The sequence below is a fragment of the Canis lupus genome, chromosome 36 (assembly GCF_011100685.1).
Source record: "Canis lupus familiaris isolate Mischka breed German Shepherd chromosome 36, alternate assembly UU_Cfam_GSD_1.0, whole genome shotgun sequence".
NCBI classification, from domain to species: Eukaryota; Metazoa; Chordata; class Mammalia; order Carnivora; family Canidae; genus Canis; species Canis lupus.
Genome location: NC_049257.1, coordinates 17,574,294 through 17,602,258, shown reverse-complemented (window position 1 = coordinate 17,602,258; position 27,965 = coordinate 17,574,294). Strand labels below are relative to the sequence as shown.

The window sequence follows — 27,965 nt, the reverse complement described above, 5'->3', positions numbered from 1 at the left end:
TCATAATCCAGGAAGTGCTGTGAGGTAGGCTGATTGCTAGACTGCTGCTGTCTGGGGTGGTGGTGGGGAGCCAACAGTAATACCTCGGCAAACCGGAGTGCTGCTGCCTGGGGCATGAACACACGCTGACATTCCTGCTCACTGTTCACAGGTTTGTGTACTTTGGGGCTAGGCCACAGAACTTGGGCAGTAGTGAGCTCAGCAAACCCATATATGGTATGTATATGCTCATCTCTGAACACAAATCCTGGAAGCAATTCCAGCTACTGTAACTCTTGGGTTTAGAGGTGCTCCTAAATGACAAGATCCAGTTGTGGCTTAAAATGAAATTTTTATCATTAATTTTATTTTGGTTGTGAGTCTTTAGACTAAACTTGAACAATGAAATGGTGGTTGTCAGCATGTGCACCTTCTTTGTGGCTGTGAACACTTGTGGTCAGGCCAGAGCCCTTTCTTTGGGCAGGAGTCCTGCTCTGCAGATGGCCCTGGCACCTCCCCTCTGCATGGCATTGCAAAGTGCCAGCCATCTGCTTGCCAGCTCTTCCCAGAGGTGGGCAACCTTGACAACTACTTCCTGAGATAATCTTTCCTTCCTTCGGAGGAAGGTGGTAGGTAGTGAGGGAGAGGGAGAGTCAGGGAAGTGTGGACAAGCCTCTCCACTCCAGGCCCAGAGTTCGAGGATAAATAATTGGAAAGTAAAAGGGCATCTTCAAGCAAACCATCTGGAGTGCAAAGAGATAGTCCAAGAGAAGCTATTCTGTGGGTCCATGTGTTCCCGGGGGTGGGGGAGGGGATTTTATTGACTTTGAGTACTCTACACAACCATGGGTTGGAAGAGAATTCTTACCTTCATCAGAGCCGCGGATGGGCTGGCGCTTCTGGGCTCTCTCATCGCTTGTGTTGAACTGTTGCAAAAGAACTTTGTGCTGTAAAAATAACCACAGCAACCACCATTAAAGGGAGAATGACTGATGCACATTTGCAACTCAGAGGAAACACACTCGAGAAGCAGTCACAGGCAAGAAATGAGGAACATGTATGTATTTTGTATTCACAAACACATCACTTTTATAAACTGCACTGTAATATTTCTGGAGAACTACAATTAGAGAATCCCAATCCACTGTCACTTACCTTCTTTTGAGGAGCCTTTGCATCTTCTGAACTACGAGAAACAGAGAAAGCACATTATTTAATACCGTTGGTACTGTTATTCTGAATTACTTCATTGGTGTATAACTTAATTTTAAATTACAAAATGAAATGACAGCAATTCTTGAGGAGCAGTATGAGCCTCGTCATTTTAATACCAAGAGGACACACAAAGAGATCGGCTCTCATCCAAGGCAGACCCCTGCCAGAACAGATGTTGAAATCCAAGATGTCTAGCTGTCAAGGCCTTTCTAGAAGCATATATTCTTTACGGTAAGCTCAGAGCATAGTGTGTGAAACCTTCCATGTTTTCACTGAGGTGATGCAAACATTCACCAGCAACAGCTTTGGTGGCAGAAAGCACATTTTCCATAGAAGTAATTCCTCTTAAACTTTCTTTAAATACTACTGACTTTTTTATTACTGGATTCACTGCTTCAAACCAAAGGGACCTGAGTTTACTGAGTTGGACACCCTACAGGAGGATCTTTCTGCTGGTAGCCGTCCAGCACAGACGGCAACTGAGCAGAATGTCCCCTCTTTACCTGGCCTTATCCCACCACCCAGGCCCGAGGCCCCATCCACTCAAACCAGAACACTGTGTGGCTGCTGACAAACCAGGTTTCACCTTTTAGGGGTGAAGGAATTTTTGGAAAATGTTTTGACTGAGAGGCATGCACTTACTTGATGAAAACACACCCCAAAGCCAAGCCCTTCCTTACATTTGTTTGACAATCTTCTCTAACTCGGGCAGTTGCTCTTTGAGGGCAGTGATCATCCGGGCATCATCTGATACAGACACATAAAACTCCTGTAATTGGCAAAGGGCACAGGCTTTTAATAAGAATTGCAAAGGCACACAATTCTGTAAAGAGCAACAAAGATGGGTCCCTACGTCGTCCGCCTTACTAGCATCACCAGACCATGGTTTCATGACTGGAGACAAACAGGAGAAAGAAAATGTTACAATAGGTCTAAATTCAAAATTGCAAGTGAGAAAAGGTTTTGGAAATAGATTGTAGTGATGGTTGCCTAACATTGTGATTTAATTAATACCACTGAACTGTATACCTGAAGATAGTTAAAATGGCAAACTTTATAATATTTTACCACGATGAAAAAACTCAAAAACATTTTTTTAAATCGCAGATGAATTGTTCATATGATATTTATATGAAAGGCAATGTAATGCAGTGTTTTAGAAAGGAGCTCATACTTTAAGAACATTTTTTCACCTCAATATTTTTTCAGGGCATTTTTGACATTTATTTTGAAAATTATTTTAGCATTTGTTGCTTATTTAATGTTTCCCATTAGTTGTGGTTGATTATTGGTGGTAAAATGCAGGCATGGTCTTCAGTACTGTGCTGACATTATTCTGAGTCTGTATCAACTCAGGACTCTTTACTGACGTCCTTGGAATGATCCTGACCACCAGGCAGCAGCAGCTTGGAACCAGTGGCCTCCACAGCAGAAGGTGACAGCTGTGGCAATGTCAGCTTAACCACCGCTCTGGTTTATCTGCAAAACAGTCCTTATTCAACTGGTAGAAGCCAGGAGTCAATGTACGACACGAGCTACTATTATTCCTTAATATTTTCAAAATACTTCACTCCATAGCCTTGAGAGACACTCATGGTTCCCTTCCCTCCCTTTCCCACCTCTCTGCCGGCCAAATTATATGATTAAAAGAGAGAGAAGGGGTACTTTTCTTTTGGGTAATTCATTCTTGAACATATAGGCTGATAACGTTTGAAAGAGAAGCCTTTTGCCTACATAGAAGATCCTCATTGAAGTTTCGGAGGACAGAGTGAGTCATCAAGGACTTAATGCCAAGGCCAATGCTCCAATGTGGGGCTGGGAAGAAAAAGGGAAGTTCAGCTTAAAGCAGTGTTTATGACATAAATCATGTCCCTTTGGAACTACCTCATGGTCCTAGAAAGTCCTCAATCAAATGTTGTTTCACTCCACCCTAAAAGAGGTACTAATGGATCTAGTAATCCCACTTCTAAGAATGTAACCAAGGACAGACCTGCTTATGCAAAAATATTCACTGTACTATTATTTGAGGAATGCAAATACTGGAAGTGATGCAAATGTCCAACACTATTGAAAATAAGTGTATCTCTGGCAGAGCCACTCAAAAGTCATTAGGAACTTTTATTAGAATGACTGTACTGACACAGAAAAATCCTAATATAAAGTGGAAGAAGCAGCCCACAAAATGATGGGTACCATGTGATTACGACCACAGAAAATATGCAAAGAAAAACAGAGCAAATGAAAATACATTAAAACGCTACCAGTTATTGAATGAGAAAGGCTGGAGAGTGGATGATCTTGTTCTTTACTTCTCTCATAGTACCTTCCTGATGAACATGTTAACAAAGACTAGAATTTGCAATCATAGTCTTTCTGGGGAAGCTGCCGTGCTTTTGGGTAGTCCTGGTAACTGCAGGGCAGAGATATATTCTTGGAAGGGATGACTCCCCATACCTCTAGGAAAGCCACAGCCACGTCATCCTCTTGGAGGACGTCTCCGTACACGGCGGCCCACTGCAACACCAGGCGGATGACTCGCCTCTTATTGTTGAGAGCGTAATCCATTTTTTCTTGTTCTGTTCCTTGTGAAGGCTGCGCGTGGTAAGTGCCGCGGAGTTAAGGAAGACATGTGGTCATTTCACTGAGCTACTTGCAAAAGCAGAGGATGATAGATCCCAGTTTCAGAAAGACAGCCTTTTGGACTGATAGGATCCCTTCCTTGGCCCCTTAAGAAAGCCCTACATACATAAAGATTCTGGACCAAGTGCACAGAAACCCTGGTTCATGTCTGCTGACTTGGATAGGATTGTTGTCCAAGGAATAAAACTTGCACGGCTCCACTGGGACTTGGGTGTTGACAAGGGTTCCTACAGCATCTAGCTCTAGCTCTCGTCACACTCCCTGCCTGCCCTCCGCCTGGACTTTCACTTGTAGGGGAGGCAATGCTTCCGACTGTTGCTTGTCTCTCGGTGCCTTGCCATCCCTTTTTGGTTCCCACAATTCTGCACACATTTCTATAAAGCCACTCACTTCATTGTCTACATTTCAGCTAAACCCTTCTTTGTGGGCATCCAAAGTTCCACTGGAGCCGTGACCAATACCAAGAGTGCATGGGGAAAAGTAAGGATGGAGGAAGACAGGCTCACCTAGAGTTAGGAAGAGCAAAGGTTCCTGCTCTATGGATCTGGTGAGGTACTTAAATACACTATATCATAACTTCTTCTCCTGTCTAGAACCACAATTTAACTCATACTGGCTTTTTGTGCATTTATGGCTAGTCATCTTAACAAAACTATAAGCTTCTGGAGCAACTGGGATGATTTATTATTTGCCCTGTCTTCTGTACCATGCCTAGCACTGTGACTTTCAGCTACCGATTGTATTTATCCACTGATACAATAAATACTTAATTGAGTGCCTTACTGTGGGTCAGGTAAAGGCTTCTGCTCTGTTTACAGTCATGTGTGTATTACAGTAGAGAGAATATATTATGTGATTGAGAAAGATTTTCGAGGAGACACACCATTCCTTTTCATTGATTTATAGTGGTTCATGCTGCAGACAATTAGTTCATGGAATTTCCTCTTTGTCACTTATGCTTAACCCCAGAGTACCTTAGTGAAGTTCTACTTTATCGTCTTGTGGTGAAAGCATCCTTCCCTTTCTACCAGTGAGCAAACTGACTGTAAAGGAGCACAAATGGCCAGGATCACATGGTGAGAGAGAGTATGTAGCTGGTTTTGACCAAGACTCCTCATTCCAGCTAGTTTTCTTTCCCAGTGTGTTCCCACAACACTCCTGTGCCTCATAGTCAGCTATAAGACCAGCTGTGCCTTAGCTTACGACCATGACTTAAAAGGCTCGGTAGAAAATCCTTGTGCCAGTGATGTGCTTGAGAGCCAAACCAGTAAAGGGCCTTTTCTAAAGGGACTATAAATAATCATGATCAAGGTAAATGACAGAACCTTAAAGCAAAGGTTTACTGCATGTAAATGGGTTGCAAAATGGCTTTCATAAATTGAGCACGGGATTCATAAAAAAGAAAATTGCTCAACTTGTATTGCTACAATTCTCTCTGAACTTACAATAAAAAAAAAAAAGGGGGTGGGGGAGAAAGATCACTTTATGTGAAAATTATTTCTTTTCTGATTAACCCTTAGGCCTCTTGCTTATATGCACACATGATTTTTCTTTCCAAAGAACTGCAATGTGGGCACTACATTTTATCACTATTTTTATGGTACCAAGCAACACAGGCACCAAGTGAGTTATTCTTGACTGATTGAAAAACATGTACTGGTTTACCTAAGAGGCAGTAGAGAGAGGGAGAGAGAGAGATTGAGTCTTTTACTTGCATAGACTAAGTTGGTTGGAACTATCAAATTTGCTATCAAGTGCTAACTTTCCAGGTTGTCTTTTTTAAAAAATATTTCACTTATTTATTTTTAGAGAGAGAGAATGAGCAAGTGGGGGGAGGAGCAGAGGGGGTGTGGAGGGAGGGGAAAGAATCTCAAGCCAACTCCATGCTGAGCACAGAGCCTGACACAGGGCTTGATCTCAAGATTCTGAGATCATGACCTGAGACAAAACCAAGAGTCAGAGGCTTAACCGACTGAGCCACCCGGCACCCCTCCAGGTTATCTTGACTTGGATTCAGGAAGCAATGCAAACTCTTGTGACTTGGATACAATGATATCAGTTGCACACCTGTGGCTATTCTACAAGGCCTTAGGGGAGGATACTTAATTTACATTATCTCTGTGGGTCAGGACAAAGATTTTTCCCGACTTCTATGGAGGAAATCTGCTTTTTTTTCTACAATGAAAGATAGAACACATGATTGGAAGGATTAACATAAGAACGCTATAAATGTGTGTGGAGCTTTATGGTTTATAATAAATATGCTCAATGTGCTCATATGATCATATAATGCTCTCTATAAATATTTACAGACCAGAGAGAAGAGATCTGCCCGAGGTTGTTCAGTGAATAAATGGTAGGGCTTATAAATCCAGACATGGCTCTTTCCATAGTCATTCACACCCCTTCCCCCCCAGCCCCCGACAGTGACTATAGTGACTAGATGTTAGTGCTTGGGTTCATGAAATTATTGAGAATGATTACATCTGGGAAACAAAAATCATGATGAGAAAGAGATTTCTTCTTTTTCTTTTTTTTTTTTTTTCCTTTTTTTCCCCCCCTGAGTTCTAAGTTTCCCAGAGTTGACGAGTACCTAAGTCAGAGCTGAGAGTCCTCTGCCTGAGCATCCTCTGCTTTAATGGGTAGCTCTACAGGCTCCCAGGAGCCAGCAATGACCAAATCCAGAGGGACTAGAATAAGGCTTGCTTTCTTTTCTCATGAAAGTTAAGTATTTTTACCTCTGGAAAAATAAAAGGAAGCACTGATTTGTTTCACAAAATCTCCTTTTCCCCTTACCGATGTTACTGGAGGTGGGGGTAATAGTACTTTTATAAGCTGAATCCATGCATATGCTCAAGGATTCTGTTCCTCCATAGGCAACATATTGTTCCATATCTGAACAGTCGGTTGAATCAGATTCTCAAGGAACACAGAGAAGACTTTTTGTAATTGATTCTACCTGAAATGGTTATAGATGAGGTGTTGGGGCATCTATTGATTTTCATAACACTTTCCCTAGGATTTTAAGAGATTTATGTGATTTATTTTTAGATTTTATATACCTCTTACAAAACAGTGGAGAGAGGGAAAAAACTATATTCCCTTTGGACAGCAGCCAAAGCTGTGTGTGTGTGTGAAGGACAACATCCCACCAGGGCCCTTGTCTCAATACGATGTAAAACAATGCAACCGAAAAAGAGTAACATTTCAAATATAGTTTGTTCATAAATTCAAACACATCAGGAAGGTTGCAGAAACCATCACCTTCTTTGGCTAGAACCAGAACAATGCATTAACCATTTGATGGAGAAAGTCTTAAATGGAATATAACCTCATCTCTTCTTGAGGACAAGTCATAATTTAGAAAGGATTGTCAATGGATACCACACACATAAGATACATTCCCCCCCCCCCCCCCCATTAGATACTTTTAACAACACTATTTGGCTAACTGCTTAAGTGCAGTTAGCAGAGAATATAAAATACATCATAATCCAGTAATTTTTGTCAAATGACAAGGAAATACTTGTTTTAGTCAGGCCATGACAGTTGAGTTCAGGTAAGAAGCAATATGGCTCCTTGAACTCATGGCAAAAAAGACACAGAAAGATAACATGGTCTCATAAAGTGCTAGATAAAAGTCCTTAAGAGAATCTAGAATTATCCACTGAATTTTTATTTTAAATACAATTAAGAAGAGGCCTTAATGGTCAAAATGGCCAAAGTCATCATTGACACATTGAGTGGATTTCAGATGATTCACAGAATCTGTGAGTTGCAAAAGCCTTTTGATTGTATTTCTAACTCTACCATTTCAGAGGTAAGGAAACTGAGGAAGAGTTTAAGAGATTTTTCCAAATCTGTCAATGGAATTCTTAGGATTAGAACTCTTTCACCACTACTTTGTTTACCTGTTTATGTTGTCACATTTTGTCTGATATTAATATTTCTTTATGGGGCAGCCCAGGTGGCTCAGTGCTGCCTTCTGCCCAGGGTGTGATCCTGGAGTCCCGGGATTGAGTCCCGCATCGGGGTCCCTGTGTGGAGCCTGCTTCTCCCTCTGCCTGTGTCTCTGCCTCTCTCTCTCTGTATCATGAATAAATAGATAAAATCTTATTATGCTAAATGTATTATGCAGCAGAATTAGGTGACTTGATGTTTACTGGATAAGGGGAAAATCAGTCTGAGATGCAGAAATTGATCGCAAAAAAATCCTCAAAAGAAGACAAAGCACGTACAGAAAATTAAGCATTAATTGCTGCAGCTTGCTGACAATCTGATAGTCAGAAGGCATAGCATTTCTAATGTCCAAATTAGATCCTCTCTGCTATTGTTTCAACCAGTGCTTTTGTTCATTGCCTGCTGATTTAGAAAGCAGTGGCCTGGGGGTGACTGGCTTGCTCAGTAGGTGGAGCATCTGACTCTTGATCTCAGGGTAGTGAGTTCAAGGCCCATATTACGCATAGAGCTTACTTAAAAAAAAAAAAAAGGCAGTGATTCATCGCTATTAACCAAACATTTGAGAGGATTCAAATCCTCACTTGAGGTTTCTCTTGTTATGGTAATAAGATTTTTCACCATCTGGGAGCATTAAATCAGAAACCTTTAACAGAAGGAACTAGAAACAGAAAAGGCCTCAAATGTTTGTTGATTGACTGGTTACCTTAATTTAATTACACTGTTTGGAGTGCTATATGTAACACAATTTTCTAAACAAACAAACATCACAGCTCTTTAAAACCTTTGTCTAAATTATGTGAAATTCTGTTTTGTCGAGATGTCCAATACAGACCATGGATACATTCTAAGTAACTTCATATTCAATGACATCGAGTGGACAGAGTCCACACAAGTACCAAACATCAGGTGCATCTTTGAAACAGAATCTTTTAGTTACTGGGTATTTAACTTCTAGGAGCACGGACTTTCAGAATGACTAAATCTATTTTAAATTGGACCAGTTCCTTTGGCGTCACACAAACATGGCTGAGGACAAACTGGATCTGTTTTCAGTGAATCAGGTCTGAGGATCAGAAGCAGTGAAGGCCACAGTGAAGGCTACAGTCTTTCTATCCTGCCAACAGCAGGCTTAATATTCCATTGAGTCATTTTCCTCATGCCGGCTCTGCCGTTCAAACACTGTAATTATTTCATATATTTTTACCTAGTTATTATCTTACTCACCACAGGCACCTGTAATTTCTCTCTATTTTTTTTTTTTTTTACTGCTCATTTACTTATTCTTAATTCAGCTAATAATGGTTCCATGTATTAAAATTATCATGGGGAAAGTAAGTGAAAACCTCCTAGGACGGAGAGGCAGCAGATTCATTACAGCCTACAACAGGGAATAAAATATTATGTATACTTTTTGCAGTAAGTACATGCTAATTATGCAGCTATTTATAAAACACTTATCAACATTCAAACTGATACTCTTCAATGTTGTTGTTTTTTAAGCCCTGCTTTGCATACAAGATCTCTGCTTGCAGCTGAAAACAAACTTTGGGGGTCATCTGCCCACTGATGAGACAAAGCTTTGGTATATTCTTTATATTATGCTGTATTCCTTTCATGATGGGTGCAATAATGTATTTATATGGGGCACTATTTATATGGGGCTTTAAGGTTTACAATGTACTTTCACACATAGAGCCTCAATTGATCCTCACAACAGCCTAATGAACTGGGCAAGACAGGTATAATTACTCCTATTATACAGACGGGGTTCAGAAAGGTTAAGGATAATTGCCGAGTAATACACTTTTTAAGATGCAGGTCTTAAACACAGGCCTCCTGACTTCAGAGCTTGTGTTTTTCCCAATGTGTTATGGGGCGTCTTTACCACTCCGCTGCCCTTTGTGGAGCATCCCCACAACCTGAGAACTGAATCTATCCCTTCCTTCATGCAGCAGGTGCCTGGAAGGCAAGTTCTCGAAATTAGACCACGGCGGTTCACAACCAGGCTTCCCTACTTACAAACCGTGAGACCTTTGGTTGGTTAGTTGACTATTTAGAGCCTCAGTCTCTTCATCAGTAAACGTCATAGGATGGCTGTTAAGGATGAGATGAGGCAATATTGGTAAACCATGTAGAACAGTATCTGAGACATATTACGTGCTCTGCAGGAGTTAGTCACCATCATTATTATCGAGCCGCCCCTGGAGAAATAATGTTAAATCTTTAAAATGGGCGGTTTGGGAACTTTTCATAAGACCTGGCCTTTCTGGGTTTAACTGTGATGTTATTCCCACCACACAGCTGCTCCTGTTTGTATGAGCCTACAAACTTGGAGCTCACAGGACCGCTTTCTGTGCTGTCATTTCTCTTTATGTGCCTCCCATTTTCTTGCTCAGAAAAATTTGTTTCTCACTGATTTTCAGAGTTCTTTGCATTTTTAGAAGCCTCTAGTTCTTAGCTATTCTTTTTAGTCTTAATTCAGGGGCTAGTATTCACAGTAGACAATTAACTAGGATATGGACTAACAACCCACTGCTGGGTTCAGCCCACTACTGTTCTAACACTTACTAGCTATGTAACTAGGGGAAAATCGCCTATGTGTTCAGTCTCCTCCCTTCATGTAAAAAGAGTACACATCCCACGGTGTTGATATGAGGCTGAGAAAATGTAAATAAAATACTTTGTGGAATATCTGATAATATGGTCATTTTCTGAGGAAGAAGACACCATGGTCACAACATACCATCATCAAACCAAGTTTTCCTTATTGGAAATAGTCTCATGTTGCACATCTGCAGAAGTAAATTGCTCTCACAGCAACATATGGATTAAACACTTACAGAACCAAATGGGGGACTACAATGCTAAAATTTGGCTTCAAAAAAATTTAAGATAACAACTTTCCTTAGACATTTAAATAATCTTCCCTAAACACTTAGCTTAATCCAGAGAATAAGAACCTGATACTGTTTCGTAAATCATCAACAAGAAGAACAAATTTTGATAGAAGTTCCTCCTCGGAAACCCAAGTCAACTTATAAAGAGAACATCCCAGGTCAGTTTTACAGAGAATAAATGATGGAGGCTATGCCTTTTCAGTAGAGGAAGCTATTGTGTTTGCTTTGTCTCTGTATAAGGGATACAATATATGTAAAGGTAGTTTTAGCTAAAATTTAGTGGCAAATCTGTATCTATTTTTTCCTCTTTAAGAAATGAACTCTTTGCATTCCAAAAGCATAGAATTTATGTTGAATACTAAGCCATAAGAAATGAAGATACTAAGGAAAAATATTTGGCCAAGAGTATTGCTGTATTTACATTGTTATAAATTTAAATATAAGCCACTGATCACTTAAGATTCATTCAGCTGTAGTGACAATGTCCTGAATGACAAAGACTTCTATCTGTTGACATAACAAAGAATCCTTGACAAGGTAAGCATCAGGATTGGTACAAGTGCAACGATGCCATATTAGACCCATTTTTCTTTCTGATTCTCATGTATTTCAGCTTTATCATAGGACTTATTCCCTTGGTCACTACAGGAAGGTCAACACTGGCAATTGTGGCTATAAGCTTCCTGCTCTTTTTCTTAAAGGTCGAGAAAGCTTTTTACCCAAAAAACCCAGGAAGCCTCTGAATCTCAGCCTATTTTGGGCATGTGATACGAGAACAAACCATGGCCGAGGGCAGCCAATTACTGAGTAGCCAGACTGACCCACTGAGATGGCACTGATGATAACAACAATGCCCATTGCAACTAGAATTATTTAGTGTCACGTGGAGTTTTTCCAAACATTTGCCTGGATATGTGCAGTTTTAGCTCCATGTACCTTGATTTCTCCCACATGTAAAATGAAATAAATATCATAACGGTCCTTTTAATGCCTTATATGTGGGGGGCTGGGTGCTGGAAAGATAAAGTAAATGATGTGAAAATGCTCCAAATCAAGGATGTAGTTATTAAAATTCAAAATAACATTAATTTAGTTGTGATCACTTACTGAACTGAAATGCCTGCATGTATTTGTACAATAAAAATATGACAGAGTTTAATCATAAAATACAAAATTAAGACAATAAGGGAGCAATGTTGTAGTAAACATCAGAAGCATTCCTCACCTACTTTCAAAGTAAGGAAGTGACTGTATATGTGGGCAAAGATTTTTTTTAAAGATTTTATTTATTTATTCATGAGAGACATAGAGAGAGGCAGAGACATAGGCAGAGGGAGAAACAGGCTCCCCACAGGGAGCCTGACACGGAACTTGATCCTAGGACTTCAGGATCACAACCTGAGCCAAAGGCAGATGCTCAACCACTGAGCCACCCAGGTGCCCCTATGTGGGCAAAGATTTAGGTGAGAGAATGTTGATTTATTCCATCTTGTTTGTTATAGGAAAAAGTTTTGGAAAAAAATGTAAATATCCAATAGGAAGAGGCTAAGAAAGTAAATTACGACATATCTACCATATAGTATTGTGAGTTAATGAAAATAAAAGCATATTTTTCTCATGCATCGGTGTGACTTTGTTGCCTAGCACTATATGACACATTGTGTTTGATAAGTGTTTATGGAATTAACTGAAATAAAGGATGTAGTTTCACTTATATATATAAACATACATATATACATCTGAAAAGATATCCACAACATACTATTAAGTGAAAAAGAACATACTACAAAAAAGCATATATAACATGATCTCAGTTATATAAGATACCTATATTTAGAAAAAAAGTGTGGAAAAGTTTTTAATCGTGGAGAAAGATATTCATAAAATATTTTTTAGTGACAAAGAATACAAAATTACTTACATATAACTCTGTTGTTATATTTAAAAATATACATCTACATGTAAAGAAAAAAGACTGGAAGGATACATACCAAAATGTTAATAAAGGTAATACCTGATAGGGTTATAGGTGGCTTTACTTTTCTTCTTAAAGACCAGTGGAAAACTGAACTAAATTTTAAGTGCAAATCTTAAAAGATTAAAGAAACTGTAGATGAAAAGTACAGAAATTGAACAAATATAATTTAAAAAACTCATTAGAAAGCACTTGTATTCATCAGGTGAAATCATGTTCCAAGCATATCTAATGAATAGAGATCTTCTCTCATTAGCACATAAAAGGCCTGAAATATTAATGTTAAACAGAGTCCTACCATCTTCCTCTGTGCTAAAAGCAAAATTGGAGGTGACATACAATGTGGATTAAGGACAGAAATAGGTGTCAGTGGCTCAGGGCTCAAATCTTTTCTGTGCTAGTAATTACCTTTCTCTGAGCAAATCATAATTTTTCATTATCCTCGTTTATTGATTTGGAAAAAGAGCAGTGAAAGTACCGACTTCTTCATAGGGCTGCTAGGCACAGTCATAGATATTAAGTACTTTGAAAACACTCAGCCAAAGCAACTCACTTTAAATGTGAGTGCTTTAATGGAATGGGGTTAAGTATTTTACTATCCCTTATCTCTTGATAATAATATGGGGGTTAACCCACTCACTCAGCTTTACATTATTTCTCCATGTCGCTTGTGTATGAGGTGTTAAGCAGTTTATGTGTATTTCTTGTTTTGTCTGCTCGTTACCTATTTCTCTATTTTCTATTTTTCTTCACAGGCAGTCTCTGGGGGACTGTCTGGTAAAGTGCTTTTCCTTCCTTTGACAAGATGTCAACAGTGACCAAAGGGCCAACTAGACCCTCCTTCCTAGGATGTAGGAATCAGGTGAGGGCCTATGGTGCTTGGAGCAGATTTGCCCCCCAAAAGCATGGTCTTTACTTGTTGCCCCAGAAGCCCCTTTTGAAAGTCTGGGCTCTTCTAGGACTCCTTCAATTCTTTGTGTGACTCCACATCTCTCTGATGAATTCCAATACTCCTTAACATAGTCACAGTTGGTTTATATTGCTAATGACCAAAAAAAAAAAAACAAAAAAAAATAGCCTATATAAGAAGCCCATATAATGTGTTTCTAGAGAGAAAGGGAAACTAAAAATTGAGTCCTCAGCAAAATATAGAGGCACTTACATGATCTTCAGGGATTGAGTCCTTTCTGCTTGCATGCCTGCAACAGGGTGAACCCGTGGCATCCCTGGGATGCCCTCCCTAGGCATTACAGGACAGCAATTCTTCTTTTTTTTTTTTTTTTTCAGGACAGCAATTCTTGTTTGAGGCTCTCATTCCCAGTATCTAAGAACCAAACTATGTTTGTCCAATATGGTAGCCACAAGCCACATGTGGCTATTTAAATTTAAATCAATGAAAATTAAGTAAAATGACAAAATCAGTACCTCAGTCACAGTAGCAAATTTCAAAGCTAGTGGATACTAGTGTTGTACAGAAACAGAATATTTCTATGATCGTAAAAAATTCTACTGAATGCTTCATTTATTTGGTTTCAGTAAGTTAGGCCTACTTTGCTTTTAATCAACTGAGACACAGATACACATTTATCATGCAATACATTGTCAAGAAATGTTCTTATATCCTAAAGGATAAACTCATAAATAATTTGTGAAGAAAAAAAGTGACACTCCAGGCTTGAAATCCTACAACCTGGACCAGTCCTGACTCTACCACTTGCCTTGAGCTGTGTTTTGAGTCCCAGAATCCTCATTGGTAAAACAGAGCTAATACTAACCCAATAGACACCTGTGAGGATAAAGTGGTATAATATGGGTCAATGCTGTTAGCAAGGTGCCTGACACATAGAGAGTTGATTCAAAATACAGCAACAAACAGGATCTAACTTCTCACAGGACAAAGTATGAAGGAAGTGATCTGAGGGCACTAGGTGGTTTCAATGACACCCAGCCATCCTGGATTCCCTCTATCTACTGAGGAAACAATCAGGATCGGATATCACAGGCCTCCACCCATTCCACTGTTCACTTTCCCGGCTTCTTCTCCTCCTCCCACTACCATTTTTCCCTATACCTCCCCATCTGGACACAGCATGGATTTTCCCTGTAAGAGCCTCTATTTTAAAAACAGAGATCGGGGATCCCTGGGTGGCGCCTGCCTTTGGCCCAGGGCGCGATCCTGGAGACCCGGGATCGAATCCCACGTCCGGCTCCCGGTGCATGGAGCCTGCTTCTCCCTCTGCCTGTGTCTCTGCCTCTCTCTCTCTGTGTGACTATCATAAATAAATAAAAATTAAAAAAACAAAAAACAAACAAACAAAAAAAACCAGAGATCTGGGGATCCTTGGGTGGCTCAGCAGTTTAGCACCTGCCTTTGGCCCAGGGCACGATCCTGGAGCCCCGGGATCGAGTTCCACGTCGGGCTCCTGGCATGGAGCCTGCTTCTCCCTCTTCCTGTGTCTCTGTCTCTCTCTGTCTCTCTCTCCCTCTATCTTAAATAAATAAATCTTAAAAAAATAAAAATAAAAACAGAGATCAATGACATAAATGTTCTCAATCACCTCTAAAGAATAAGCTAAAAAATGAAGAAATCAGAATTTGCAAAAAAATAAAATAAAATAAAAATAGAAGCCTGAACTTGGGGTTTCTAGTTGTACAGATGGTATGATGTGGCCCGCTATACTCCCTCATTCTTCTTTGTATTTTGTTTGCCTTAACCTTATCAACATGTTAACTGTTGGGAAAAAAAAAAGTAAGTCAGTGGTGGTTTTGATTTTTTCCTTCTTAACAGGTCTCAAAGGTCTACTATTAACGATTCCCATCCATGGAGTTAAAAGAGCAGAGAGAGATCCAGAAGGTGTTAACTTTACTTGAGAAAAGCTGAACATAAGCCAGAAAGAATATATAATGTATGTGAGTCTCATTAAGCTGTCATTACTTGGAAAGATAGTTTCTAGGCAAATAAACACCCAAATCTCACTCTTGCAGTTCCTTCTGAATAACACATTCAACTCAAATCTCCCATCCTCACACATTCTGTTGACTTCAAAGAGAATTATGAGTGAACAAGAAAATGAGAATCAGGTAGGGCAATTATAATTCTGAAAAAGAAAAACATGCAACATTGATTGGGTTGCTCAGAGAAAAAGAAAGCCATTCTCCTTCAATATATTTAACTACTCAAAAAGCCAAAGTGTTCGGGGGTCTGAATTTTTGTTGCTTTAAAAATAAAGCAGAATTGGGAAACATACTTTCACACGACCCCCAAAGTTGAGGGTGTAACTTGATAACATTCACCATTTTTATTCAACTTAATTTTCTGAATGCTCTCTCTCTACCAGATACCCTGTACCAACTGGTCAATTCAACAGATTATTGGAAAGCTGTGCCCCCAAAGCTCAGTGCTTAGGCTGCCCAGGGGAACTGCTATTAGAGTTCCAAGTTTTGTGTGACTTTAGTCAATTTGATAATAATAAAACTAGCAGTGAAGGAATACATTTTGTATCTAGAGGAGAGGATGGACTAGGACAAATGTGAAAGAAAAGCTACTCCATGAGGATAACCTATATTTATGCACAAAGGGATTAATACTGGGGCTCGGAGGAAGAACCCAAGTGGGCCACAGGCCATGCTGCTGGATATCCTGCAGAGCCACAAAGTCTGTCTCGAAGGTTAGGGAACTAACTGGCCCTACTAATACTCTCTAATAATACTCTTCTCCATAACTTTCTTTAGTCTACCTCCCAAGTATGTATCACCTTCCTGAGGTAACTTGGCTCTCATTTCTCTACACAGGTAATGGGGAGGAGATCCTTAAATGTGGTATGACAAGAACTGTTAGAGAGGGCTGGAGTCTACACCAACTGTGGGAGTTTCAGTTTAACAAAGGTGGAGGGCATGACCTTGGCTGGGCCATGACTTACCTTCAGAAAATGAAATGAGATAATGACTATCTAGTCATGTGGGGTGTCTTCAAGGGAATAGAGACTTCAAACAACAAAAGGATATTGGGCCACCAGGGCTGGGCAAAGCTGGGTATTTGGCATAAAAACACAGTGCATCATAACAAAGTCGTTTAAAACGGAATCTGCAGGGGGGAAAAAAGCAAAGCGGAAAAAGAAATTAGGTTTTTGCAGAAATCTTGAGCAAGAGTATCTTATTCATTTGTTCTTGGTCAATGGATCTTATCCATTGGCTTGGGAGATTGTGGTTTTACTGTACAGAGAGGCACTGCATATGAAAATAATAATGTTCACAGAGCTTGAGATCAAAACTCAATTTCTTAAGGCAGTGAACAAATAGTATTTTTGAAAGAGCCTGGTTTTACAAATAGCACTGGTCACCTCAGCCACAATGTATATTAAAAAATACACAGAATTAAAGAGCTACCCATGGGCAGCTCCACGTGTGCAGAATTAACACATGGTCATTTCTTTGTCTGCATTACACCCTATGACTTTTGTCAACATCTGTTTTCCTTTATGTCGTTTCCACCCTTTATTTCCAGAGGGAGCAATGAAAGATGAGAGGAGATGGAATTCTAGAAGAAGGAGGTGATAAGACCAGAAAGTTGGTGAGAGACACAAAAGCAGGACAAGATAAAAAGGACAAGATAAAGGACAAGATAAAGGCTACGGGCAGTGACTGAAGCAAAACAATACAAAACAAAACAAAAGCTCTCTGGTACATGAAGATGGTGGCTGAGGTTTGTGAAACGCATGGACCTTTTCAAATAGAAAATGGTAAGAAATGTGAACGTTTTAATTGAATCTATTAGATTTCCAACATCTATGTTTTAAATTAACTTCTATTTAAAAAATTGAGATATAACTGATATGTAACATTGTGTACGTTTAAGGTGTACAATGTGTTGGTGTGATATATTTATATATGACAGTACGATGGCCATGCTAGCATTTGCTAACACCTCTATCAAGTCACATGATGCCATTATACTTATTTACAGATAAGTGATGAGTAGAAACCTACACGGTCATCACTTGGTATTATCAGTTCATTGAGTCCCATTATTCAGTCCCAGGGAAGAAGCAGAGAAGGTGTTAGACAAGCTGTATGGAACTTTTCCCCTGAAGTACAAAAGGATTTTGGCTCTAAGTTTAACCCAGGGGTCACTTTTATAAACTTTATATATTCTGGAGATGGGGGTAATTCTTGCTTATAAGAATCCCAAAAGAACTATGCTATATAGTAGTTTAAATTTTGCTAAAGCAGGGATTTGAGTGGGGACTAGCATAGTAACCACCTAGCACCACATTTCAATGTGGCTTTCTTGTTCTCTACTCATAGGCAGTTACCTCTTGAGAACTGACTTAGAAAATCACTTCCTACTAGAAAATAATTTTCTCAAGTCACTCAATGACTAATGCTGATCACAGAAGTAAAAAGTTTAGGAAATTGATAGATCTGAGGCAGAAAACCGATGTTTTGGTAAATTAAGAGAATGCACTGTCAGACCCAGGGGTGTTTATTTCTATGACAAAAACCAGTTTCGCTGTCAACTCTGACATTTCTCACTGTATTATAAACCCAGAAATGCCAAGGTCTCCCTCTCTACTTCTTTATCCATGTTTCATGTACCTGTACTAGTTACTTTTAGTGCCCAGGATGAATTGTGTAGAAAATTCATATTTTTTATTATGAGACAGACACTGATAGATTCTTTATCTCCAACACATGAACATTACTTGTGAGAAAAACAGAATCAGAAAAATTGCAGAGAATGAAGTTCAATATTAAATTATGATGCAAACCTAGTTCTAACAGTAAAAATGGAAGGATTTGGAATCATATTCCACATGCCAGCCACAGAATGCACTGATTTCTAGGCTTCGATTTTTGAAGAAGCAATAATCTAGTCTCCACCTCTTTCAGAGGCGACTTTAAAAGGAAGGATATATTTGTCCTTCATTGGTAGTAAAGCTCTTACAGATCTTTCCTTAGATGCCATAGTCTCTCGTGTACCAGAATCTTCCTTTTCAGGCAATATTCACTTTACAGAATATGCTGTTTCTTGTGCTAGGCAATCACACATTCTGGGCAAATATTAATCAGAGGGGAAAGATCTGTTATATTTTTCTGAACCCAGGTTCTAGAAATTTGGTTTATTTGGGGTGATGTATGCCTCCTAGAAGCAAGGACTCCCCTTCTAATGGGTCCATTGAGGGTTTTCTTTCTCGAGTTTTTTTTTTTTTTTTTTTTTTAGCACATTCTTTTGCTCAGACATCTTCAACCATTCCCCAATGCTTACTTAGCTTTGCACTTAAGACCCTGTAAGACCTGTAGTCAAATCCTTAGACCTTACCTTTCCTCCCACTTATATATATGATTGTCTGGCAGAACCAGACTAAATGGTCTTCCTTACCCATTTCTAGGTCAATACTCATCTTGTCTTTCAGTATGGAAGGCTTTGTCCCCAGTCTTTAGTTACTAGCCCCAGCCTTCCTGCAGGGTCACTTTAAAGGCTATATTTTCCATGACACTTTGCCTGGTCCCCTCAGCTAGTCCCTTCCTGAAGTACTGACCACATTCTGCCTTACGTTCAAGTTATTTGCACATCCCTGTATGTCCTTTAGCAGGTAATAAACTTCCTGAGGACAGGAGAGTAGCTTTTTGGTTCCACCTTGTCTAATCCAGAGTATCCAGCTTTGTGTCTGCCCAACAGGATACTAAACAAATATTGAACCAAAAATGACTGCCCTGGCCTCACAGATTCTGGCTTTTATATGTACCACTCCCCAATTAATTTGCTACATGAAAACAAATCTCAGATAATCTATAAAATGAGAGGCTAGAATGAAGAGATAAAATAAGAAGTAAATCAGCAGCAAGATACTTTTCAGTGGTATATAATAATAATGATGGCTTTACCTTAAGTATATCACAAAGGTGATGGAACTGGGCTTTGAACTATCACTAAATATTTGAGATAAATCTTTGAGCTTCTTTTAGTGATAAAATGTTTATCTATGGGCTCAGTGTGCTTAAAATATTAACCTATCATTCTGAGACATCCAGTAACATAGGATTTTTTTTTAAGTTGAATAATGCTCTCCAAAATCATGTGTGAGATAGTAACTGAAATGGAGAACAATGTCATAACTCTGAATATGTAGTTTAGTGGTGAAATTCATCTCATTCATCCTCAGATCTCTGTGTCTTAGTCTAAAGGACTGGTTCACCGTAAGGCATTATTATGAGTTGAATTTCCCCCGCCCCCAAAAAGCTATGTTGAAATTGTAACCTGCAATACCTAAGAATGTGATCTTACTTGGAAATAGGGTCTTTGCAGATGTAAGCTAAGAAGAGGTCATTACTGTAGGCCTAATTCAATATGACTGGTATCCTTTCTAAAAAGGGGACATTTGGACACAGAGGCAGATGTACAGAGGGGAGACGATGGGAAGAGGCAGGAAACGCCATGTGAATATGAAGGCAGAGATCAAAGGGATTGCATCTACAGAACAAGGACTGCCAAAGATTGCTGGCAAACCACCAGAAGCTAGGAAAGTGGCATGGAGCAGATTGTTCCTCACAGCCCTCAGAAGGAGCCAATTCTTCTGTCACCTTGATCCTGGCCTTTTAGCCTCGGGCACTGCCAGACGATAAACTGCTATTGTTTAAACCATCCAGTTTGTTATGGCAGCCCAAGGCACACGTGGTGGTGCTCAGTTTACCCCGGGGGGCAGCCTACATTCCACAGCCGAAGGAGCTACAAGGCAGACAGAACCATATTACTCTCAGCTGGAACAAGGTTGTGCTTTTTATGCAGACAGCTTCAAATCCTTCATAGAAATAGGTAGGATTTAAATTATGACTGAATGGACGTCCATGGAAGGCTGGCTCTTCCTATTATGTATGAACAAGACTGCACCATCTACAAAGGAAAGCCAGAACTGGAGTGGGCAGAGGAGGGTCGGAAGGATTGCTTCCTGACTTGGCCACACAGGAATGCTCTTCTACTGTTAATACATATAACCCCCCTCTGAAACTGGCTACACACTGAGAATAAATTCAGGGTTTTTTTTTTTTTTTTTTTTTTTTTTTAAACAGTGCCCTGCATAGATTTAATGGGCAGATGAAACTTTCTTGGTGTTTACCTGTTGCTTCATTTAAAGCCGGTTCAAGACGTATTGTTTCTAGAAAATGCTCTAAAATTTTTTCAGGTGTTCCTGACATCACAGTATACCTGGATAAGAAATAAAAATATCATTAGTTTTTCAAAAGTGGGCAAATCATAAATGAATAGCTTTTTACATATCTAAGGTAAGGGTTTTGTGTTTTCTATTTTATTTGGTTTTCATGTATTTATTCATGTATTGAGTCTCAGAGAACCGTAATGACTTAACTTATGGCCCGTATTCTCCTCATGGTAAGAGACATCATGTACCTTGCCAAAGCCACACGGGAAGGCAGTGAAAAATAAAAAAAACCACAAATTGAAGTAGTTCCTAAAACATTATTCTTTTTTCCCTACATGGAACTAAACAAAACTTGGAAAGTGACTCTCGTAGGCTGGGAACTGAGAAACTTCAGCTTTGCTCCGAAGGGAATGGAAAGGAACATGTAAATCACAGGGCACTTCAGGTCAGGCAGGGGGAGACGGTAAGGGGAAGTGACAGTAAACTGGGTTATCCATATATGGGTTATTCGTAGCAAAGTCTCAGTCTCACATTGGATTCCCCTGCCTATTTCTGGAATGCTCTGTCTTTCCCAACTGTACACTGGTATGTGCTTTGGAAATACAGCTAAGAATAAAACAAGAGAAGAGAAAACAAAACCCCAAACACTGATGAGCAAACAAGCTCCAGTAGCATCTGACTAGGAAATAAATCAATGGTAGAAAAATCCATAGAATTTATTTTAACGTCAAATACTGTAATTTGGGGGTGGGAGTGTCAATCATTATTTCAGAAGATCCATCCATGGGTTTCATAAGTCCGCAGGACAGAATTTATTTTTTTAAACTGAATGTGGGTTATTTCAAAGTCCTATTAAAGATGGCAACAAAACAGTGAATGAAAACAACAGGCAAAATCCATTAAGATGATCTGATTGATCCTATTCTAAAACTCAGACTTTGTGTTTCTGCTCGGAATTTCACTTAAAGGAAAATGACAGGAAGAAAAACAACAATGAAAATAAAACTCCCTTATGTTCAGAGAGCAGTGGTATAATTTGGCTCCAGGAGAACCCAGATTTCTTTGCCTCCTCATCAACACCCTCTCCCTGCGTGCTTGAGACCTTGCAGGAAATGTGTTGAGATTCCAGGAATATCTGCAACGTAGTAATTCTCAGGGTCTTTACCTCCTGCCCAAAGGAGTATAGAAGAGGCAATCCAACATATAGCCATGTGCACAAGCAAACACAGGCTGAGTGGAACAAGCCTGGGACTGAACAAAGTAGCAAATGCAGGCTCCCTGGAAGGTAGGGTGATCATTACAATGATTATCTGGATTCTCTGTGTGCTTGGGAGTGTGTGTGTGTGCACTCAGGACCAGAAAGAAGCTGAAGCGTTACATCTTTGAGGAAACCTGGCTCTGGAGCCTAGAGGAGGAAAGGGGAATAGAAAAATAAATAATCTATTTTAATCTAAAAAAATATCACTCCTTTCTCAAAATAAATGAGGTGAAAGACAGGATTTTTTCCTCTGGTAGGCAATGGCTATTTGAGGAAAGCAGCGGGTATATCTATAATGACCTTGAACACATAAATGAAGAAAGTGGCTGAGGTCATTCAATAATTTCTGAAATTCATGATTCTTGAGTAGTGCTCTCCAGACGAGCTGAAGATGAGAAGCAGCTGACTACATTAATAAGGAAGCGGGTTGGAGAGGGCATTGGCATCTGTTGAGTGTTTACTACGCCCCCAACAGCCAGGTGGGCACTGAACGATGTCCTGCTTATTCCTGCCACTTAAATATTATCTTCATTCTGCAGAGAGAGAAACTGCTCGGCAAGGGGAGGCTGGAGACCCATGGTCACAGAGTTCCTAAGTGCCAGGTCTCTGCTGAGCCTGGTCTGGCTTTGGAGCACAGGTGTGTGTGTCGTGGTGCTGAGTACCAGGACGCTCGGGGTGGAGGCTATGTCTAGGTACCTGCATGCGTGCAGCTCATTCTGAACGGGAACTTGTCTGCTTCTGAAAACAAGTTTTATTTAAGTAAGAGTAAAAAGACATTGCATAAAACACCCGTTGCTTCTATTTCGCAGGGCGCTGGGTGGCTGTTGCTAGGAGGCTGCAAGCTCTACCACTGGCTATATAATGGATACACCAGTTTGAAATCTGTTCCCTCCTCAAAAGTTTAATTCTGCCTAACATTCTGCTGTTCTTGGTTTGGGCATCCCTTGGCTAGAGTGTAATGTCTGGCCAAAATGAATGAAGACTGGAGGACAAGCCAAGGTAGGAAACTATCACCTCTTTAGGGAGAAGCGACATCTCTAACTCTGCCCACCTGGTTAGTCTCCCACACCAAGGGGATCTCGGTTTTGCTACCAGAGGCTCCCCCTAGTGGTACAGCTGCTGCAAGTGCCTTAGCCCATCCCCTCCGGCCCAGCACCGCAGAGGGCAGAGCAGGTGCTGAACTCTCTTGGGGCAGGGATCCCTCACCAGGGAGGGCCCGGGAGCTTCTGGCCAGACGTAACCATCTGTGATCCTGCAGCTCGGGACTTGGCTGAAACATCACGTTATTGCTTTGTTTCAGGCTGGACACTGCCAGACGCCCTCTGCCTGACCTCTCTTTAAAAGAGGGACTTGAACACCAGACAGCATGGCTCTTTCAGTTTATTGCATGAAGGATCTACTCCGGTCCAAGTTAAAGAGAACCCCAATCGGTTACATTATCCAAGCTGTGGGCTCTTAAGCTCGTGACAGAAAAATCTTTTCCCAACGCCAAGTCTGGAAATGAGGACACTTCTTTCTGCACCTCGGACAACAATATAAGATGGGGAGGGAGGAGAGCCCAAAAGAGACTATCTTCCTGCAAACAGGATGGAGCTGAGCAGTTAGGTGGTTGACAGTCTAAAGAAAAAGCAACACAGTAACTAAAACAGGAATAGTCACTTCAAAAATCTCTTTCTGGGCACTTGGATGGCTCAGTGGTTGAGTGTCTGCCTTTGGCTCAGGTCGTGATCCCGGGGTCCTGGGATTGAGTCCCACATCAAGCTCCCTGTCGGGGGCCTGCTTCTCCCTCTGCCTATATTTCTGCCTCTCTGTGTGTCTCTCATGAATAAATAAGTAAAATATTTAAGAAAATCTTTCTGTCCTACTAAAATCACATAGCCACAGGGCAGAAGATATCCAAAATGGTAAATGTTTGAAAGCCTCATCGTGAGAGCCTTTATTCATCACAAGAAACATGTCCTGTTATTGATATTTTAATATCACACTGCGAGATGAGTGGCTTGGGCAGTCAGGCAGTTTTGAAAGTTTTAAAATATATACATAAAGAACTGTTCTGGATTTCTCAGGGGAAAAGTGAATCAGAAAAATGAAACATTATTAGGAGCACCAATGTGGTGACCTTCTTTGAGCTCAAAAAGGATGATTTCTGAAAAGACAGAGGCCCTTGAAGTTCCCAAATTTTAAGTCCACCCTTAGACATCATTGTTGGCATATTATCAAAGTTATCCAGAACATCAGGTCAAAATTCATTTACATGGAGCCCCCTTTAAACTCTGGTGTGGCTTCAGAAAACTTAACATGGGAAACAACCCCTTGAGAGAATGGCTTTTTCCTCTTTAGGGTGCTGATCTTGCCTAGTGCATTATTTTGTGCTGACTGATATTTCTTAAATGGTTTGCTGTGAACATGCACACGTTTTTGAATTATATAAGAAATCTGGACTGGTCTACAGAACACAAAAAAGGAGATATAACGGAAATCAGATCCAGGCCTAAAATAAATTGAATACATGGGCTTCTCCTCTTCTGTTCCCTTTAGTTTGAGTTCATAAAAAAAAAAAATCTATATTTGGAAGGCGCTCTGAATGGACTATGTTGTAACAAGCAAATGCTTTTGATCATTCCCCCATGGTATGAGAAGGTGAAGGAAGCGGGCCTCCAGGGGACTTCTTGGTCAAATGTTTCAAGGGTATGGAGAATTTTTAAGGCTCACTTTTTCTGGTAGCAAAATTTTCCTGAGACATCTGAGGCATTATTAAAGAATGCAGATCACCACCAAAAGATGGTCTGGATGTATTTAAGCACACTGAAGAAAATCAATGGGGAGGGGCCTAACCTTCACATAAAAAAATGTTTTCATTTTTATCTTCTGTGGGCTGAAAGGATGACTGTTGAAAACATTTGTGTAAGAACATTTTTAAGAATGGATGGTAGTGGAAAAAAAAAAAAGAATGAGTTCTGGATGGCAATTTATAGGTCTATAAGTGAAAAAGATAGTTTTTCATATTATCTGTTTTATGTCAGCCCTTTTGAAATATATTGGTCTGCAATGGTTACGTGAGAGTGTTGAGGATACAGTATTTACATCATGTACTTTGCTATTGTAAGCTTCATGGCCGAAAGCACAAAAGCACTGAAGTTGTCAAGCCAGACCTGATGCCAGCTCTACCACTACAAGCCCTGTAACCTTGGGCAAGTAACTTGCTTCTCTGAGACTAAGCTTTTCCCATCCGTTAAAAGGGGTTTGTTGTAAGGATTAAATAAAACATGCAAAATATATTATGGCTATTCAATAATATTGTATTTTTTCCCACCTTCTTTGAAAATATGTTGATTCATCCAGATGAAAATGCCTGAGCGTTGGGCTTTTAGTCTAAACAGTAAAAATTGGGATCCCTGGGTGGCGCAGCGGTTTGGCGCCTGCCTTTGGCCCAGGGCGCGATCCTGGAGACCCAGGATCGAATCCCACGTCAGGCTCCCGGTGCATGGAGCCTGCTTCTCCCTCTGCCTGTGTCTCTGCCTCTCTCTCTCTGTGTGACTATCATAAATAAATAAAAATTAAAAAAAAATAGTAAACAGTAAAAATTCATCAGTTACTGTGAGTAGCCTGATTAAAGGGAACACCCCATTTTTGTGGCAAACAAAAGAAAATTACTTAGGAGGCATTCTTTTTCAGCATGTTATTTGGTGACACTGTCTTTAGCTACAGAATTGGTGTTTCTATTATTCCAAGATTGAAGATTAATCTTTACTTTAAAAACAAGATTCCGCAATCTTCTACAATTTCTTAAAGCTACATTTCCTTGTTCTCCTGTCTTACTATTCAAGTGTTGGTACATTTGATGGGGAAAAAAGCCTCATGTGAGAAGTTGCAACAAAAGATGGGACTGAACACAGACATCTGAAAAAGGGATCAAGTTCGACAGGGAACCTGAGAGATGGGAAGCAAATATCCTTTTGATGTTAGCAGGATTGAGTATGGATAAGGCCAAATGGATGCTTCTGGGCTACAATCAACAGACTGTCTTATATTTGAAGTCTGCGTTTCCGGCAAAGATGCTCATTCTGATAAGATGAAAACACTTCTCGGGAAATCCTACACAGGAAATTCAAATACCAGAGGTTCTCATCACCTCGGGGCCTACCTATCCTTTGCGCTGCCTGGCATTCCTATTTCCATTGTTCTTCCCGTCTTAGTGTTCCAAAGCTATTACAGTTGAATACCGTATATAGAGAGCGTCTGTAGAGAAGGAGAACAGTCTCCTCTGAATTAACTCCAGGCAGCACCAAGCTCAACGCAGTGCCAGAAATGGATACATTATCCTCCACAAGATGTGTGATTAGTCAATAGAGAGAAAAAAAAGTCACACACACTGCCGTCTTCCACAAAAAAGGAGAGCATGCTATTGTAGAAATGATGATACCATGTGAAAAGGTTAATCATAGTCTGGCAATTGCAGTGTTGGATGCAAACCTACTTTTGCTGAGGCTGTGAGTTTCCTTGATTAGAAGCCCTGTTCCCTGCTGGGACCTTCTCCAGCACCAAGACATCTTGGTCATGTTCTTTAAGTCTGACTGTATTCGCCTCAACGTCCTGCAAATACAAATTACACCACATACAGATGCTGCTGTTTTCTCAGACAATGAAAAAAATTTCAAATGCTTCAGAAACTCATTTGGTGCTTGTGATGCTAATTGTTGCATCTACAAATTAAGTCATTTTCAAAGTCAGGGCTGGAATGGTCAGAGAGAGGACCAGATGAGGTTTGAGGCATGTGGTTTTAAAACTCTTTTACCCCAGATTCAGAAAAACAGCCAAGTAGAGAGGAGTGTGGTTGTGCTCTGAGAAACCTTTAAAAGAGGGGGCATAGCGGGAAGACAGGGAGCAAGTGCCTTATCCTGACAAAAATATGTGGCAGGTTTCTTCATTTTGATTTTCTTCTGAGGGTGTGTCATTTTCATAGGTGTGTACCTTTTCTCTCTCATCAAAAGGCTCTGTTTATTTTTTTTAAAGATCTGTTTGAAATGTATTAAAAACATTTTTCAGTTATTTTGGACAATTTTATAAATTGTATCAATAATGATCCTAATCTGATTCTTTCAGCGAATTATTTTTGGCTGAGTTGGAAATTTTGTGTGTATCAACTTCAAAGAGCGACTAAAGTTTACCTCTAAATTTCAATGTCATTTAAACAATTAAATTAAAAATCTTAATGTGCTTTTTTCTCATCATTTGGTCCCCACTTTAAAAGAGATCAGTTAAGAGCCAAGTCAAATTCCATGAGGCATTTTTCTCTATATTCTTCAATGGTATAATTCCAATTTAACTCTCCTTGCATTAAGAGATTGCATTCCTAAGACAAACTGTGTTGTCAGAAATTTTGCCACCAAAGGCAAATGCTTAAGGCTGTGTGTGAACAGGTGTTCATATATTAGGAATGGAGAAAGACATTGTAAATCATCATGAAGTAATGCCAAGCATATCAGAAAGCACAGAAACTGCATTTAGGACTTCAGGGTAGGACAGAAAAGGTACTAAGGCTGGGAGAGGCAGAGAAGGGAGTCTGCTCTGTGAGCCAGCAAGGAGGGAAAGAGCAAAGTGATCCTTGAGGGAACCATCTCTCAGGGTGAACTCAAGCTGGGGCAGGGTGGACTGCAGGCCATCTGAGAGGCCAAGGGTGATGGGACACTGTCATCATCCCCAGGAGTTCCAGGGGTTGTGTGTGTGTGTGTGTGTGTATGTGTGTGTATAGTGGGGAGTGGGGAAGATCAGGGACCATCTCTTCTCAACATCACCCACGCTCACAAATACTTTAATAAGCTTACATTAGGCGCATTTGCAGAGCCAACTGCAAAGTGCAATCTCATTTCTCTATCACCCCAATT

General features: G+C 40.1%; 1 protein-coding gene and 1 long non-coding RNA gene across 13 annotated transcripts in view; one reads left to right on the top strand and one right to left on the bottom strand.

Moving 5' to 3' along the window:
- Positions 1-27,965, bottom strand: part of RAPGEF4 (Rap guanine nucleotide exchange factor 4) — a 282,834-nt gene that overhangs the window by 30,523 nt on the left and 224,346 nt on the right. For all 12 annotated transcript variants that reach the window (XM_038584850.1, XM_038584851.1, XM_038584852.1 and 9 more), the window contains 7 exons: positions 26,558-26,673; positions 20,781-20,869; positions 16,672-16,750; positions 3,649-3,799; positions 1,875-1,963; positions 1,135-1,165; positions 848-926 (listed from right to left, as the gene is read on the bottom strand). In XM_038584850.1, coding sequence (XP_038440778.1) covers positions 848-926; positions 1,135-1,165; positions 1,875-1,963; positions 3,649-3,799; positions 16,672-16,750; positions 20,781-20,869; positions 26,558-26,673 — 634 coding nt within the window. The remainder of the gene's footprint in view (positions 1-847; positions 927-1,134; positions 1,166-1,874; positions 1,964-3,648; positions 3,800-16,671; positions 16,751-20,780; positions 20,870-26,557; positions 26,674-27,965) is intronic.
- LOC102153088 lies at positions 15-27,293 on the top strand. The gene is made up of 4 exons (XR_005384732.1): positions 15-151; positions 17,171-17,405; positions 22,890-23,079; positions 23,381-27,293. It is a non-coding gene; the product is annotated as an uncharacterized LOC102153088 (long non-coding RNA).